The following is a 15821-nucleotide window of genomic DNA, read 5'->3' on the forward strand; positions in this document are numbered from 1 at the left end:
CCCAAAATCAGTTTCTCGAATGTATGAACTATCTACAACACTGGCAAGCTAGCACAAATAACTGAAGAAATGTAGATTAGGGTATGTGTGTGTGAATGGGTGAAGGGATTTAGAATGTAAGTCTATCGTCTGATCCATACTCCAGAGCAGAAGGTGGCGGTAATGCACCATTAAGCTGGGTGCCAACCGCCATAAAACAAGAAGAAGGAGAAGAAGGCATGGTGACTCTACCAAGAGCCAAAGCATAGCTTTTCAGGTCACTGAGGCACACAAGCCTCCAAACCATAAGGTTGTGGTCCTCTTGGAGAAGCCTGGTATTTCTACTGACCTGAAATTGTATCTGACTGCTTAAAACCTGATTACATGATGTTGCCATGATTGATGAAGTAGACTCAATGGGCCAAGTGGCCTAATTCTGTTTATATATCTTGTGGTCTTTTGAATCTCATGATGTGGGACCTGAGTTAGATAATTGTGGGAAATTCAAACTCTCACGTTACATTTGTATAATACCATCCTGAAGCAATTTGGCTGCCCTTGTATTCTATTGCAACGTAGTCAGCACGATTGAAATGACCTTCGGGAGATTTTTTGGCCCAGAGTAAAGATGTTAATAACTAACTTGTAATTGCTGGTAATGTTTAACTTCATCCTCCTGGATAAATTTCTGACACACTTGTAGCCCAATCCTTATCAGCATATAACAGCATTTTTCCTACCCAGTCTCCCCATGCTTTTTGAGTAAATTCCTTTGCTCTGTTGCACTCTCATTGACAATATTCCAACTTTCTCATCTTCATCACCCTGTCCTCAGTGTGGTAGCTGCACAAAGTAGGTACTGGTTTTGGGATTTGTTTCTTTGAACAGGTGATGTTGGAATTTTGTTCATCAGCGTACAATGCAAACAACATCCCATCCCAATGGAGACCTACAGCTTCATCCCAACCAGTCCATGCCAACCACAATACCCATCTAAACTAGTCCCATTTGCTTGCATTTGGTCCACATCCCTTTGAAGTTCCTTTCCTATTCATGAACCTATCCAAGAGCTTTCTAAATATTGTTAATGTGCCCACCTCAACCACTTATTCTGGCAGCTCATTCCACATCCTGAGCAACTTCTGGGTGAAAAAGTTGCATCTCAGGTTCCTATTAAATCTTTCCCCTCTCACCATAAACTGCACCATATAATTCTTGGTTCCCTAGCACTGGGAAATAGGCTGTGGGCTTTTGTCCTACCTTTGCTTTTCATAATTTTATGCACCTCTTATGAGACCACCCCTCATTCTCCTGCACTCCAATGAATAAAGTTGTAAGCTGCTCAGTCTCTCTCAATAAACTCAGTTCCTTGAAACATCCTCCTAAATCTTTTCTGCACTCTTTCCAGTTTAATGGTGTTGTTCCTATAGCAGTGTGGAGCTTATGCCTAAAGATGATTAAAAAGCATAAATTGAGTGGACTGCCAGGCACTTTTTCCACAAGGCCAAAATAACTAATATGAGGGGGTAAATTTTAAGGTGATTGAAGGAAAGTATAGGGGGGATGTCAAAGATGTTTTTTTTAAAAAAACACAGAGTGATAGATATGTAGAAAACACTGACGGGGTGCTGGTATAAGTAGATACATTAGAGACATTTAAGAGATTCCACGATAGCCACATGGATGAGAGAAAAATGGAGGGATTTGTTGGAGAGAAGAGTTAGATTAATCTTAAGAGTATGTTAAAAAGGTTGACATAACATTGTGAGCTGAATGGCCTGTACTTTACTGTTCTATGTTCTGAAGGGCTTTTCTAAGGCATCTAGGACAGGAAAACACTGAGTTTTGCTTTCTGCTTTTTCTGACTCTACACCAGGCTGTGGAAAATTTCATTTACTCCTGCGCTGGCTGCTGTGTGGCCACTTACGTCCTGGGCATCTGTGACCGACATAATGACAACATCATGCTGAAGACCAGTGGCCATATGTTCCATATTGATTTTGGCAAATTTCTTGGACATGCCCAGATGCTGGGCAACTTTAAGAGGTGAGCAGATGAATAGTTTTCAGTGATGATCCTATTTGTAGCTCATGGGCTATTTCTGTGCACAGGCAACTTGTGTTGGGGATAGGGAGTTTGCGTTTGTAGAAATTTCATAATTTTCCAGAAAGAGAAGCCACATAATCTGTGCATTCGTCAAGAAATGCAGTTGAAAAACATAAATTTTGTGTTTATTTACTTTTATCCCCTACATAAATTTAATGAAAGCAAATTTTATTCCATATTTAAAATTTCTAACTTCTGTGATTTGTGGATTCTGTAAGGACAAGTTTCCATAACCTAGTCAGCTGTTACGAAGGGGATTCCTGTACTCAGTTGTCTTCCCAATATATCCTTCAATACTTCCGCAAATGTATAAATGTACAAAAGTAAATTCTAGTGCTTATAACATTCTTATCTTCTAATTCCATAGAGACCGGGCTCCATTTGTTTTCACCTCGGACATGGCCTATGTCATTAATGGTGGCGACAAACCCTCCAGCCGGTTTCATGACTTTGTTGACCTGTGTTGTCAGGCATACAATCTCATCCGCAAGCACACTGACCTGTTCCTCAATCTCCTGGGACTGGTATGAAGATGTGCATTAGATTTGCTCAAGAAAGTATTGATTTTTCTTTGATAAATCAAAGATTTTGTAATAGCTTGATCTCTTTTCTCCCTGCAGATGCTTTCCTGTGGAATTCCAGAGCTGTCTGATGTTCATGACCTGAAATATGTTTATGACACCCTTCGACCACAAGAGTCAGAGGCTCAGGCTACCACCTATTTTACAAGGTGGGATTTTAGGAATCATTTATTCCTTCACTGGATATAAATGTTGCTGGCAAGACTTGTATACTCAGATACACTGCTCGTTAATGCAAATATCTAATCAGTCAATCATGTGGCTGCAATTCAGTGCATAAAAGCACGCTGACATGATCAAGAGGTTCAGTTGTTGTTCAGACCAAACATCAGAATGGAGAAGAAATATGATCTAAGTGACTCTGACCATGGGGTGATTATTGGTACCAGACAGGGTGGTTTTAGTATCTCAGAACCTACTGATCTCCTGGCATTTTCACAGACAACAGTTTCTAGAGCAAGGGGTCCACAGACTCCTTGCTTATTGGTATTGGTCCAAGCTCCAGAGTTTCGAGAATGCTGCTAAAAAGCAAAAAATATCCAGTAAGTGGCAGTTCTGTGGGTGAAAACGCCTTTCTAATGAGAGAGGTCGAAGGAAAATGACCAGACTGGTTCAAGCTGACAGGAAGGTGACAGTAACTTGAATAACCACGTGTTGCAACAGTGGTGTGCAGAAGAGCATTTCTAAAACACAACACGTTGAACCTTGAAGGGGATAGACTACAAGCACAAGAAAACCCGGAGGTGCAGGATGTACCTAATAAAGTAGCCACTGTCTATTAATTTCCATTGATCCTGAGATTGGTGACACAAACATCTGCAAATGCTGCAGTCTGGAACAACACACAATCTGCTGGAGGAGCTCAGTGGGTTGAGCACGGAGGTGGGGGAGGGGAAGGAACTGGGTCAACATGTTGGCAGATCCTTCCCTGCCACAGATGCTGTTCAACCCACTGAGTTGTTAACACTGAGCTATCTCTGTTCTATTTTACAAAACCCAATTTTCATCCCTAAACGTCACTAAAAGGAAAACAAAAGGCAAGGACTGCCATGTTGATCTCTGTCATCTACTGGAAAGAAATTAATAGTCATTCATGGATGTTGAAGTTTTAGAAACAGCTCTTGTATTTCTAAGGAACAGCTTCTACCCCTCCACCATCAAATTTCTGAACGGACAATGAACCAACCCACATCGTTGCTTTGCTCTCCATTTGCACTACTTATATATATTTCTTAATAGACCATAAGATGTAGGAGCAGAATTAGGCCATTTGGCCCATCAACTCTGCTACACCATTTCATCATGGCTGATCCAATTTTCATCTTGGCCCCAATCTCCTGCATTCCCCCCATGTCCTTTCATGCCCTAACCAATCAAACATCTAGCAACCTCTGCCTTAAATACACATAAGACGGCCTCCACAGCCACCTGTGGCAAAGAATTCTATGGATCCCCCACTCTCTAGCTAAAGAAATTCCTTCTCATCTCCATTCTAAAATGACACTCCTCTATTCTGAGGCTGTGTCCTCTGGTCTGAGATTCACCCACCATTGGAAACATCTTCTCCACATCCACTCTATCGAGGCCTTTCAATAGTTTTTAATGAGGACACCCTTCATTCTTCTGAATTACAGTGAATACAGGCCCAGTGCCATCAGATGTTCTTCGTATGACAAAATATTCAATCCTGGAATCATTTTTATGAACCTCTTTTGAACCCTGTCCAGTTTCAGCACATCCTTTCTAAGATAAGGGGCCCCAAACTGTTCACAATACTCCAAATGAGACCTCGCCAGTGCTTTATAAAGTCTCAATGTTACATCATTGATCATAATTTATTCTATATTTTTATGTATTGCATTGTAATGGTAGTCCTTCGGGTTTGAAGAACACACGCTGTTGTGCAGTTCATCCCTGAGCACGGAGGTGGCTCTGCAGTCCCAGTCTGGAAGCGCAGAGTCTAGCACGATGGGAGCACTGGAAATCCATTGTTGTAATAATTTGTGGCTGCTGCTCTGTGGCGCCGCTCACAGATTTCCATCAGTCTTTGGCAGCACCTGTCTTCAAAACTGGTGTAGGCTTCATAGCACAGGGCTCACCAGTGGGTTCTGTCAGCAGCCGCAGCTTCTAGTTCCCTTCTCTGGATGTCACAGTAGCGTAGGGTTTCCTTCACAGCGCCTTTGTTGCGCTTGCGTGAACAACCTTGAGGTCTCTATTCGGTCTCCAGTTCACCATAGAGCAGCTGGCGAGGCATACAGTGGTCATCCATTCTGATGACATGTCCCACCCACCGCATCTGGGCTCTGATGATCAGGGACTCGATGCTGGTGGACTCTGCATGATCCAAGACCTCCAGGTTGGGGACATGGTCTTGCCAATGAATGCCAAGGATGGAGCAGAGGGCGCGCTTGTAAATTTCTCCAGTTGTTTGATATGTCGTCAGTACAGAGTCCAGGTCTCACATCCATATAGGAGAGAAGGGATAACCACAGCTCTGTAGACTTTCAGCTTTGTGGAGATGTGGACATTGTGTTGATTGAGCACTCTGGTATGCAGCCTCCCCAGAGCCTGGCTGACCTTGCTGATCCTGGAGTCAATTTCTTTGTCCAAAGACCCATCGCTCAAGATGATGCTCCCCAAGTATTTGAAGCTGTTTACATTTGTCAGCTGGTGACAGTGATTTTTGGTTCTATGGAGTTGGTGTTTGGCATGGGCTGGTGAAGTACTTCAGTCTTGCTTAGGCTGATACAGGCCAAAGGACGTAGCAGCGTCTGAGAATTTGTTCAGCATCAACTGTAGATCACTGCCTTTGTGCACCAGGAGTACACAGTCATCAGCAAAGAGGGTTTCTTGAATGACTATGGAGGCACTTCGTCTGTGCGTTCAAGTGGCGAAGGTCAGAGAGAGCCACCCAGTTGGTACCTGTGGTACACGCCCTTGATAACATGCAAGTGAAGAACAGATTAAACTGGACTGGGCTTGTACACAGCCCTGCTTCACCCCAATGGAAATGGCAAATGCAGCTGATGTATCACCACTGCGAAGGACCCGTCTGATGCACCTTCAATAACTCTCGGAGACGGGAGGCAAACGATAGGCTTTTATTAGCAGCAAGAGACCAGCAGAGGGGCGTGTCCAGACAGGTATATGTAGTTTACCACACTGTCCTGTCATTCCATCGTGGAGCGGCTGAATCATCTTTACGAATTTCCTCGGGCATCTGTAACATCTCGGGATGATCCAGAGAGCCTCCCTGTTTACAGTGTTGTTGGAAAGGAGAGGAGAGAGAGATACCGCTTCTACCTCTTCCAACGATTCTGAGTGAGGCACAGAGAGATCTGTATTTACTGACAATTACCTTTATTGTTCAAACTAACAAATACGTGAATTTATACACTAAATACTTTGTGCACACACCTGCTGAGTACCTCTGACTCTCCTGGATAGTCAAAGAATAGCAAAGGTATTAACCGGGTGGAGGAATTTACGCTGGCCAGGCGCTCCTTATTCCTCGTGGTCCCGACTCACTCTCCACGTGCTTCTCTTCACGCAGGGTTCTTCTCACTTGTGTCTGCAATGGTTATTCTTTGAAGTTACCGCCACCGGCGCACACAAAGCATCCACTTTTACATCCATTGCTTATCAATTCAAATGTCGCATTCCCGTGTCATTGGCCGCAGGTCATGTGTCTGGCCTTCAACACCTGGTCATTGGCTCTGGTCCAAGCAGCCTCCATCTATTGTCCTCTTCCCATCAAGGGACAGTTGCTGACTCATGGCTCTTTGTTCTCAGTTAGCTCTTTGTGTCTTCTTTAAAACACTAATCAAGTCCAGCATGTCAAGCTCACAAAATGGAGAACCGAGTGTCTTCACAAAATGGCAGCCTGCATCCCCCAAGCACACGGCAAGAACAAAGACTGCTTCCACTGTCCTTGATACATTTGAATTCACTGATTTGATGATTGTCATTCTTTCTGGCCAACAGTGTCAAATGCCTTTGTCAGGTCAATGAAGACAGAGTAAAGAGGCTTGTTCTGCTCGATGCACTTCTCCTGGACTTGCCTCATGGCAAGTATCATGTGTACTGTACTCCGTTCTAGCCGAAAGCCACACTATGCCTCTGGAAGGTTCCTTTCCAAGACAGTGACAAGTCGGTTCAGGAGAGTGCGGGCAAAAATCTTGCCTGCAAAGGACAGCAGTGAGATACCCCTGTAGTTTTCACAGTTTGATTTACTTCGCTTGTTTTTGTAGAAAGCCACTATGAGAGCATTGTGGAAGTCATCAGGCATCTCCTCTGTGATTCAGATGTCTCCCAGGATGTCTTGGAATGCCTGTAAGGCGTTTGGGCCTGATGTTTTGTAGATCTCGGCAGGAATGCCATCCTGCCCTGTTGCTTTATTTGAGTTCATCTGCGAGATCGCTTTCTTGATCTCATCAGTAGAGGGCGGCAGGTCCAAGTCATCCAGGACTGACTGCTGAGGGATCTGCTGTAAAACATCAGGATCAATGGTGGACGGTCTAGTGAGTAGCTTGGAAAAGTGTTCAGCCCAGTGGTTTCTCAGTCCTTCCTGTTCTTTGATCAGCCTCGACCCGTAGATGACAGCAAGGGGGAGCATCCTGATATAGAAGGACCATACACTGACTTTATGGTGCTGAAGAACTCTCTGGTGGCATGCGTGTCTGCATAGTGTTCCACCTGCTCAGCCTTTCTCTGCCACCACTCGTCTTGCAGTTCTGCCTGTATTTTGGACTGCAGGTGTTTAAACTTGTCTTTCTTTGAGACAGATGATGGGTCATTCTGCCAGTCTGCATAGGCCTTGTTGTGGCCTGAAGGGCTGCTGAAATGGTGTCATGGTTTTCATCAAACCAGTCTTAATGCACTCGGGTTTTCAGTCCGAGTACAGTTGTTGCAGTCTGCGTAATAACATCTTTGAACTGTGTCCACTTTTCAGAACAGGTTCCCACAAGCGGTGAATTGCCGGAAAGTTTTTCATTAAGTACACCTTGAAGATGTTGGACTTGACCTGGGTCTTGCAGTCTGCCGATGTTGAATGACACTCTGACAGTCTTTGGTTGCTTACGCAAAGGGGCTATGTGCAGGTCGAGGACTGACCGAACCAGCCTGTGATCTGTCCAGCACTCAGCACCTCGCATGGCCTGAGTGATGGTGACATCTTGACGGTCATGCTGGCGTACTATGACATAGTCGAGTAGGTGCCAGTGTTTGGACCTAGGATGCATCCAGGTTGTTCTGTACTTGTTTGCAAGTCTGAATGTCGTGTTAGTGATGCACAGGTTGTGCTCGGCACACTTGTTCAGAAGCAGCAGGCCGCTACTGTTTAGTTTCCCCACCCCATGTCCGTCCCAGTTATTGCTGTCTGTCCTCACCCTAGCGTTGAAGTCACCTAAGATGATGAGTTTGTCGCTGGCGGTGATTATCCGAATTGTCTAGTCCAGGTCCTGATAGAAACTTTCCTTGGCTTCATCTGGACTCTCAAGGGTTGGTGCATAGACACTGACAATGGTGATATACCGGGGCTTGCTGAGAGGAAGGTGGAACGTCATTTATTTATTCCAGTGGGTAGAGTAGGGATCTTCTTCAGTTTTGATTGCAAAACCTACTCCGTGGATCCTGTCGTCAGTCTGCGGTTTCCCGTTCCAAAAGAACGTCTATCCACTCACTGCTTCCTGTAATGAACCCTCGTCTGCAAGCCTGGTCTCACTGAGTGCAGCGATGTCAATGTGAAAACGGCGAATTTCAGCCACTATGAGTGCTTTTCATCTTTCAGGCCTTGCCACCTCGTCTCTATCCAGCAAAGTGCAGACGTTCCAGGCTCCAAAGATGAGTTTTCTTTGATTTGTTTTTCTTGATGCATGTCGACCGCTAAGGAGATGATCCGCCAGCCGTGGTTTGCTAGCCAGATGTTGTGGGGCAGGCAATGTTTAAGGGTACCTTTTCTAACCCCCTCCCTCATGCGAGGGTGGGCAGTGCTGTCCTAAAAAGGGCTGCCCAGTTGCCCTGGATGCTGCTAGACGTCTCTGCTCCCCGGGTACAGAGACAAACGACCACTGGTCCAAAAGCGGCCTACGAGCAAGTTTGTGACTACAACTGCCAGTGGTCATCTCCAGCTGTTGCTTCACCACTCCCCCATCACCGCAGAGCTTGACGAGTTGAATTTGGACTGAGATGAATGGCACAGCAGAAACCTGTGGGTGATGGAGTTTTAAGTGGAACAGCCATTGCACAGGGCAATCCCACTCACTTGGCAGAAGAGACCCTGATCCAGTGGCACCGTTATGGCTGGAGACCTGTCCTGCTGCAGCAGATGACCAGGATGTCTAAGGGTCTCATCATGCTCTTAACACTCCACAACGCCTGCTGGGCCTGACTTCTTGATCGTTGGACCACTAATCAGTCTCCTCTGCTCAATCTGCCAGAGCCAGACTTCACACGCTGGGATAGACAGACCCCCTACCTCACCGAGGGTCGAAGACCCATCGGCTACCCTCACCTGGTTTGGCCCGTCTGCCGAGATGGTTTACCAGGGTGTGGCCACTGCGTGTGTTAGAGCTACTTGGAGCCACAGGTGAGAGCTGAGCACCAGGTGGAGACCAAAGGTGGACAAGCTGCCCTGAAACAGGCACGGCAGGCCCCCCACCAGAGGTGCTACGCCTCCCTAGACACCCCATACACCCCAATATTGCGCTGTAATGCTGTCACAAAGCAACAAATCACATGACATATATCAGTGATATTTAACCTGATTCTGAATTAAAGAAGTTTTCAGCTGTATAGCAGAATCTGGATTTTGGTAGGAACGGCTATTGTTGAAAGCAGTGTTGGTTGGGTTAAACTGGGAAAAGCTGTAGAGAAGCCTTTACGGAACATAAAAATGTATTTGCACTAAATGGTCCCTCTAAAATACTGTTCTGCCTTTAGGCTAATCGAATCAAGTCTTGGTAGTGTGGCAACTAAGCTCAACTTCTTCCTTCACAACCTGGCCCAGATGAAGTTTGCTGGAAGCGATGAACATCCAACACTCTCCTTTGCTCCCAAAATGTACACGATGAAAACCGATGGGAAGATCAAGGAAGTGTTTGTGTGTCAACATCAAAAGATATTTAACCCCACTAAAGGATATGTAAGTAATTTCCCTGTACCTGTAGTAAGTGTGTTTAAACCCGTATTTCTGTACACATGCATTTATCTACACCCAGATCCATAGAACCAGCTATGATGTGGATCCACTTTGTTCCTTTTAATTATTAAACTGTGACTCTAATCTATAAATACAAAAACATTGACTTGGGATGGTCAAACTGAGGCCTGTGAGATTTATCTTGACAGCTACAGTAATTTAGCCTAAAGTAGTTTGTGTAGAACAGGGGTTCAAAATCTGGGGTCCACGGACCCCTCAGTTAATGGTAAGGATCCATTGCACACAAAAAATGTCGGAAACCCTGATACCCTGATCTAGAATACTCAGCCCATCAAAAGCCTTCTGGTATTAGTTCTTAAGCACAAGAGATTCTGTGGATGTTGGAAACCCGGGGTAATGCACACAAAATGCTGGAGGAACTGAGCAGTCCAGGCAGCATCAATGGAGAGGAGTAAGGAGTCGAGGGCTGAGGCATAGAGCCCCAGTGGAGGGGCACAGGCTGAAACATCGGCTTTTTATTTCTCTGTATAGATGCTGCCTGACCTCCTGAGTTCATGCAATATTTTATGTGTGTTACTCCACTGTCAGATCTTGGTTGGTCTGTATTTTGTCTCCATCAATCCACTTTGATTCCATATCCTATAAAACTTTTTCCCCAAAAATGATCTGTCAGCCTCAGCCTCAAGTACCTATAGGAGTCAGCTATAATTCAAATCTTCTTAAGTCTTCTTGAGCTGCTTCTCTGGCACCAGGGACACAAGCTTCAAAGTGCTGGTGAAAAAGCGTCAGGTTAACAGTGCTTTTATTCTCTTCTTTAAGGCTTATGTTGTGAAAGTAGAGCGAGAAGGACAGCACGAAGCTACGTTCATACTGAGAACCTTTGAGGAGTTTCATGAGCTCCACAGTAAACTCCGCCTCATTTTCCCGTCATCGAAACTGCCAAGGTAGGAGGTTGCCAGGAATCTTGGGTGTGTCCTAGTAAACATCTGTCATTCACCTTTGCCCTAATTCATTCTCTGATTGATGCACCATCAATAACTCACTCTGAGACGTAAGAAGCGAGTTATCGGCTTTTATTGACTGGAAGAATGAACAACACTACATCTTGGAGAATGAGGCCGGGCTCAGGCCTCAATCGCCTTTATACAGGGGTCTGTGGGAGGAGCCACAGGAGCAGTCAGCAGGGGTCTGTGGGAGGAGCCACAGGAGCAGTCCAGACAGGTATATGTAGTTCACCACACTGATAAATGCAAAAGATAGAATGTCATTATTTGAATAAGTTCCACACTAAAAATTAATTTGGGAAAAGAAAGAAAATCATTTTGTAGAAAGTGAAGAGTGAAAGTAGAGTCAGAGTACTACAGTACAGAAACAGACCATTTGGCCCATCTAGTCTGTGCTGAGCTGTTTTTCTGCCTAGTTCCATCAACATGCACCTGGACCATAGCCCTCCGTACCCCTCCCATACACGTAGTTATCAAAACTTCTCTTAAATGTTGCAGAAATGCTAATATATTTTTATAGTACTCTTGGGATCAAACTGTGAATTTTGTTTCATTTGAAGTGAGCAATCAATCTTTGAATGTACTACTAATAATGAGAAATGAAACGAGCAGAAAGGATGGAATAATGATCACTTCTATGTTATCATTTCTTTAATGCTAGGCCTCCACTATTACCCTAAAATCATAGATGCCTCATCATGATTTTTCTTCTGGTATGTGGCTTTGACTTCACCAGTATTATTTCTGTTCACAGCTTCCCGAGCAGGTTTGTGCTCGGCCGAGGGGCAGCAATGGCTGATAGACGCAAGGAGGAACTGGATGGTTACATCTGGCACTTAATCCACTCTCCCCCTGAAGTGGCTGAGGTGAGCATCCCCCATCTGATCGAACATCAGCAGAAACCGGATGTCATCATTAGCTGGAGCTGTAACTATTTGCCATTAGATTTCCTGCGATGTTGCAATGACCTTTTCTGGAGGATGAAGTAAGGGAGTGTAGAACATTAAAGCACAGTACAGGCCCTTCCATCCACAATGTTGTGCTGACCTTTTAATCTACTCCATGATCAATCTAATCCTTTCTCCCTGCATTGCGCTCCACTTTGCTTTCATCCATGTCATCTAAGAGTGTCTTAATTGTCCCAATGTATCTTGCCTCTACCACCACCCTAAGCAGTGTGATCCATCCACTTGCACTCTGTGTAAAAACAAACAAACAAACCTACCTCTGATATCCAACCCCACACTGTCCTACAATCACCTTAAAACGATGTTTCTAGTACTAGCCATTGTCATGCTGCAAAAATGGTGCTGGCTGTCAACTCTGGCTACAGCTCTATCAAGTCACTGTTGATCCTTCTTCAGTCCAAAGAGAAAAGCCCAAGTTCACTCAGTCTTTCCTCTTAAGATCTCATTTCTAATCCAGGCAGCATCCTGGTAAATCTCCTCTGCACCCTCTCTACAGTTTCTACATCCTTCCTATAATGAGGCAACCAGAACTGAACACAATACCCCAAGTGGGGTCTAACCATGTTTCTGTAGAGCTGTAACATTACTGTAGGAGCCATCCATCATCTTCTGTCTGTATTGTATTTTGTGTTGCGTGTTTATTATGGATAATTTGTCACGTGGGTTGGGGTGTGGAAGAGGTGACTGAGTATAGTTACGTATTTACGCTTTCTTTAAGTTCAATTTAGTCTGGTTAGAGCCAGGGAGTGGGCCACAGGGAAATATTTTTGACTGCCAACACTAACGCTTACCACTGGATCACTATTATATCGTTATTAGACCGCTTATTTCGTTATATCATTAGTTTTTAGTTTCCTTAGATATTATACCACAAGATTGTTTGTCTTTGCTGGTTTCTTAAAGGATCGAACATTCTCTTTTGAACTTCGGAACTTCGTCATTTGGAGTGCATCATACAGTGCCAATCCCCCATGCTTAGACTCTGTTATTTTCAAGTAACCACTACAATTACCTTGTGGCTTTTGAACTCGATCCCCCGACTGAAGTAGGACAATAATCAGATGACCAGGAGGTTTGAGTGAAAGGGAAATAAAAATAGTTTGGTTGCGATGCAAGGTCTTGATCCAAAGCATCGACCAACTGCTTGCCTTCAGAGATGCTGCTTGACCGGCAGAGTTCCATCAGCAGTTTGCTGTTTGCTGCGAGTATTTGAATATTGTCAGAGTACAGCTGAAGAGCCTGCATGGTGGAAATCTCTGATGCAAATAATGTGCCTGAGCAGAGATAGAAAGGAGGCCGGAAAAGCAATGGGGCGGTGGATAAAGAGAGAATGCATGAAGGGCAAAGGGAAAGTACATTGTTTAACAATAGCTTCCTAAAATCATTGATTTATTAAACAATAGATGTCATCAGATGGCATCATTTTTTTTAAATGTGATAATCTATGACAAAAGACATTAACATCAAGCTGATTGGCAGAGGCGTTGTGGACTGAAGGGTCTATTTTGATACTGTACTGTTATATATATATATATATATATATATAAGACCCCCAGTGTTGGCACTTCACTGGAAGCAAGGTGACTGCTCTATCAGAACAGAAAAGAAAATGGGCGAGCCAGGGGCAGGATGGGGGGCTGGGGTCAGTGATTATTGAATCTTCAAGCCAGAGTCAGAACTTGGATCAAGAGAAGTTAATGCTGTAGTGGCTGTCGTATTTATTCTAGACGAGTCATCAAATAACAACGTCCAATTTTCTGCACAAAAATTTGGTAATCTGTTTACTGTTTTATCCTGGATGTCAACATGACCTGTGTTTCAATGTGCTTAACTCCAGGACAATTTGATTTAACTTTGCTTTATGGTGCGTTCCCTCTAAGCTGAGATGTGTGAGGGGTTGAAGAATACCAATTTAGAATTATTATTAGTGCTGATTGCAAAGTCAGATTTCTTTTTAAAATGCATGGAAAACAAAAGGATTTTGTTGTGGAAAAAAGTAAGAGGATCCCAAATAAATGATACTGTATAGTATGAACTCCTAATTTTAATCAAAAGCTGAGGGGGATTTTTCATTCTGTTAAGGCTTTGAAAGTCACTGTAGCTGTGCTTCAGCTATGGGGAAGTAGATCTTCTGAAACTCCATCTTGTGGATGTGTAGTTCAAGGCTCGGTCTATGTGTGTGTCTTGCTAATTTAATGGGGAATCCCACTAGTATGCCACCTAGAGACAAAGCGGACAGAGCACAGCATGCATGGCATTCTCTATATCTATACATTAATGATTGTATGTAAAGTATAATCTTTAAGCGCTACAATGCAAATTTTATGTACTAAAATGCAATATCTAAGTATTACATCTTAAAACTTATTTCTAATCGGTTGAGGTCCGTTTGATCTAAATCTCTGTTTATTTTATAAATACTAGGTGCTAGAGGGGAGTGATATTTTAGCTGGATAGAATATTTGTACACAGCATTGTATTTAACAAGAGCAGTGCCATAAATCAGCTAGATATACAGTTTACCTGAGTCAGTTAAAACACATCATAAGATTTCAAGGCATTTAAAAGCATTTTCTGATGTTCTATTGAACTGAATAATATATAATAATGGAAATTTATTTATAGCTCTGAATATAGCTTAAGAATATAGTAATTCAAGTCAAGTCACTTTTATTGTCATTTTGACCATAACTGCTGGTACAGTACATAGTAAAAATGAGACAACGTTTTTCAGGACCATGGTGTTACATGACACAGTACAAAAGCTAGACTGAACTATATATATAAAAAAACAACATAGGGAAAGCTACACTAGACTACAGACCTACACAGGACTACATAAAGTGCACAAAAACAGTGCAGGCATTACAATAAATAATAAACAGGACAATAGGGCAAGGTGTCAGTCCAGGCTTCGGCTATCTGATTGCTTGGGGGAAGAAACTGTTACATAGTCTGGCCGTGACAGCCTGAATGCTTCGGAGCCTTTTCCCAGATGGCAGGAGGGAGAAGAGATTGTATGAGGGGTGCTTGGGGTCCTTCATAATGCTGTTTCCTTTGCAGATGCAGCGTGTAGTGTAAATGTCCGTGATGGCAGGAAGAGAGACCCCGACGATCTTCTCAGCTGACCTCACTATCCACTGCAGGGTCTTGCGATTCAGTAATTCAGACTATTTTATAACAGTAAATATATACAACCCATAGCTTGTGTTAAACACAGCTTCCTTTTATTGACTAAATGTGACAGTGATCCTAGTAACCCCATTAGGAAATTGGCTAAGTAAAAGATCCAAGGCTGGCTATTAACCAGCTATAAATATATTGCTATTTCTGTGCAGTTTGATCATGTCTGAATATTGACAAGTTCAATTATTTCTGCTTTCCAGGAAGGTTATTAAAGGGAATGGCTTAAGTTGTAAGAGGATCTTTCTTAAAAAAAAAAATCCTGCAAGACAGATTAGGCCACTCATCTATATTTGCTCATTATGAGTAACCATTTCATTTCTGAAAGAATCTCCTTCTACAGCTATTTGGTTTTTCATTCTCAGTCACTGAAGTACTTGTGTTTATACAGTACTTCTAAGGCCTTAATTTCCCATGGTTCTTTATGTCAAATAAGTGAAATTCTAAAGTGACATTGCCATGTTCACACACCCTGTGGACTTGCTTTCAAGGACTCTTCATCTCATGTTCTCAATACTTACTGCTTATTCACTTATCATTATTATTTCCTCTTTTTGGGTTTGCTTTTTTTTGTCTTCTGCACTCTGGTTGAATGCCCTAGTTGGGTGCTTTCATTGATTCTGTGCTCAGTTCTGGTCGCCTCACTACAGAGAGTGGTGAGTGCGTGGAATGGGCTGCCGGTGGCAGTGGTGGAGGTGGCTTTTAAGGGGTGATAGGGTCTTTTAAGAGACTCCTGTATAGGTACATGGAGCTTAGAAAAATAGAGGGCTATGGGTAACCCTAGGTAATTACTAAGGTAAGAACATGTTTGACACAACTTTGTGGGCCGAAGGGGCTGTAT

The 15821-nt window shown here is 43.5% G+C and overlaps 1 protein-coding gene across 1 annotated transcript in view; it reads left to right on the plus strand.

Annotated features, from left to right (window-relative positions):
* The window catches only part of pik3c2b (phosphatidylinositol-4-phosphate 3-kinase, catalytic subunit type 2 beta), a 172282-nt gene that overhangs the window by 136465 nt on the left and 19996 nt on the right, over nt 1–15821 (plus strand). The window contains exons 24-29 of the mRNA XM_073030650.1: nt 1856–2025; nt 2453–2609; nt 2706–2815; nt 9606–9807; nt 10645–10769; nt 11584–11695. Coding sequence (XP_072886751.1) covers nt 1856–2025; nt 2453–2609; nt 2706–2815; nt 9606–9807; nt 10645–10769; nt 11584–11695 — 876 coding nt within the window. The remainder of the gene's footprint in view (nt 1–1855; nt 2026–2452; nt 2610–2705; nt 2816–9605; nt 9808–10644; nt 10770–11583; nt 11696–15821) is intronic.

Source organism: Hemitrygon akajei, chromosome 27, assembly GCF_048418815.1.
Source record: "Hemitrygon akajei chromosome 27, sHemAka1.3, whole genome shotgun sequence".
NCBI classification, from domain to species: Eukaryota; Metazoa; Chordata; class Chondrichthyes; order Myliobatiformes; family Dasyatidae; genus Hemitrygon; species Hemitrygon akajei.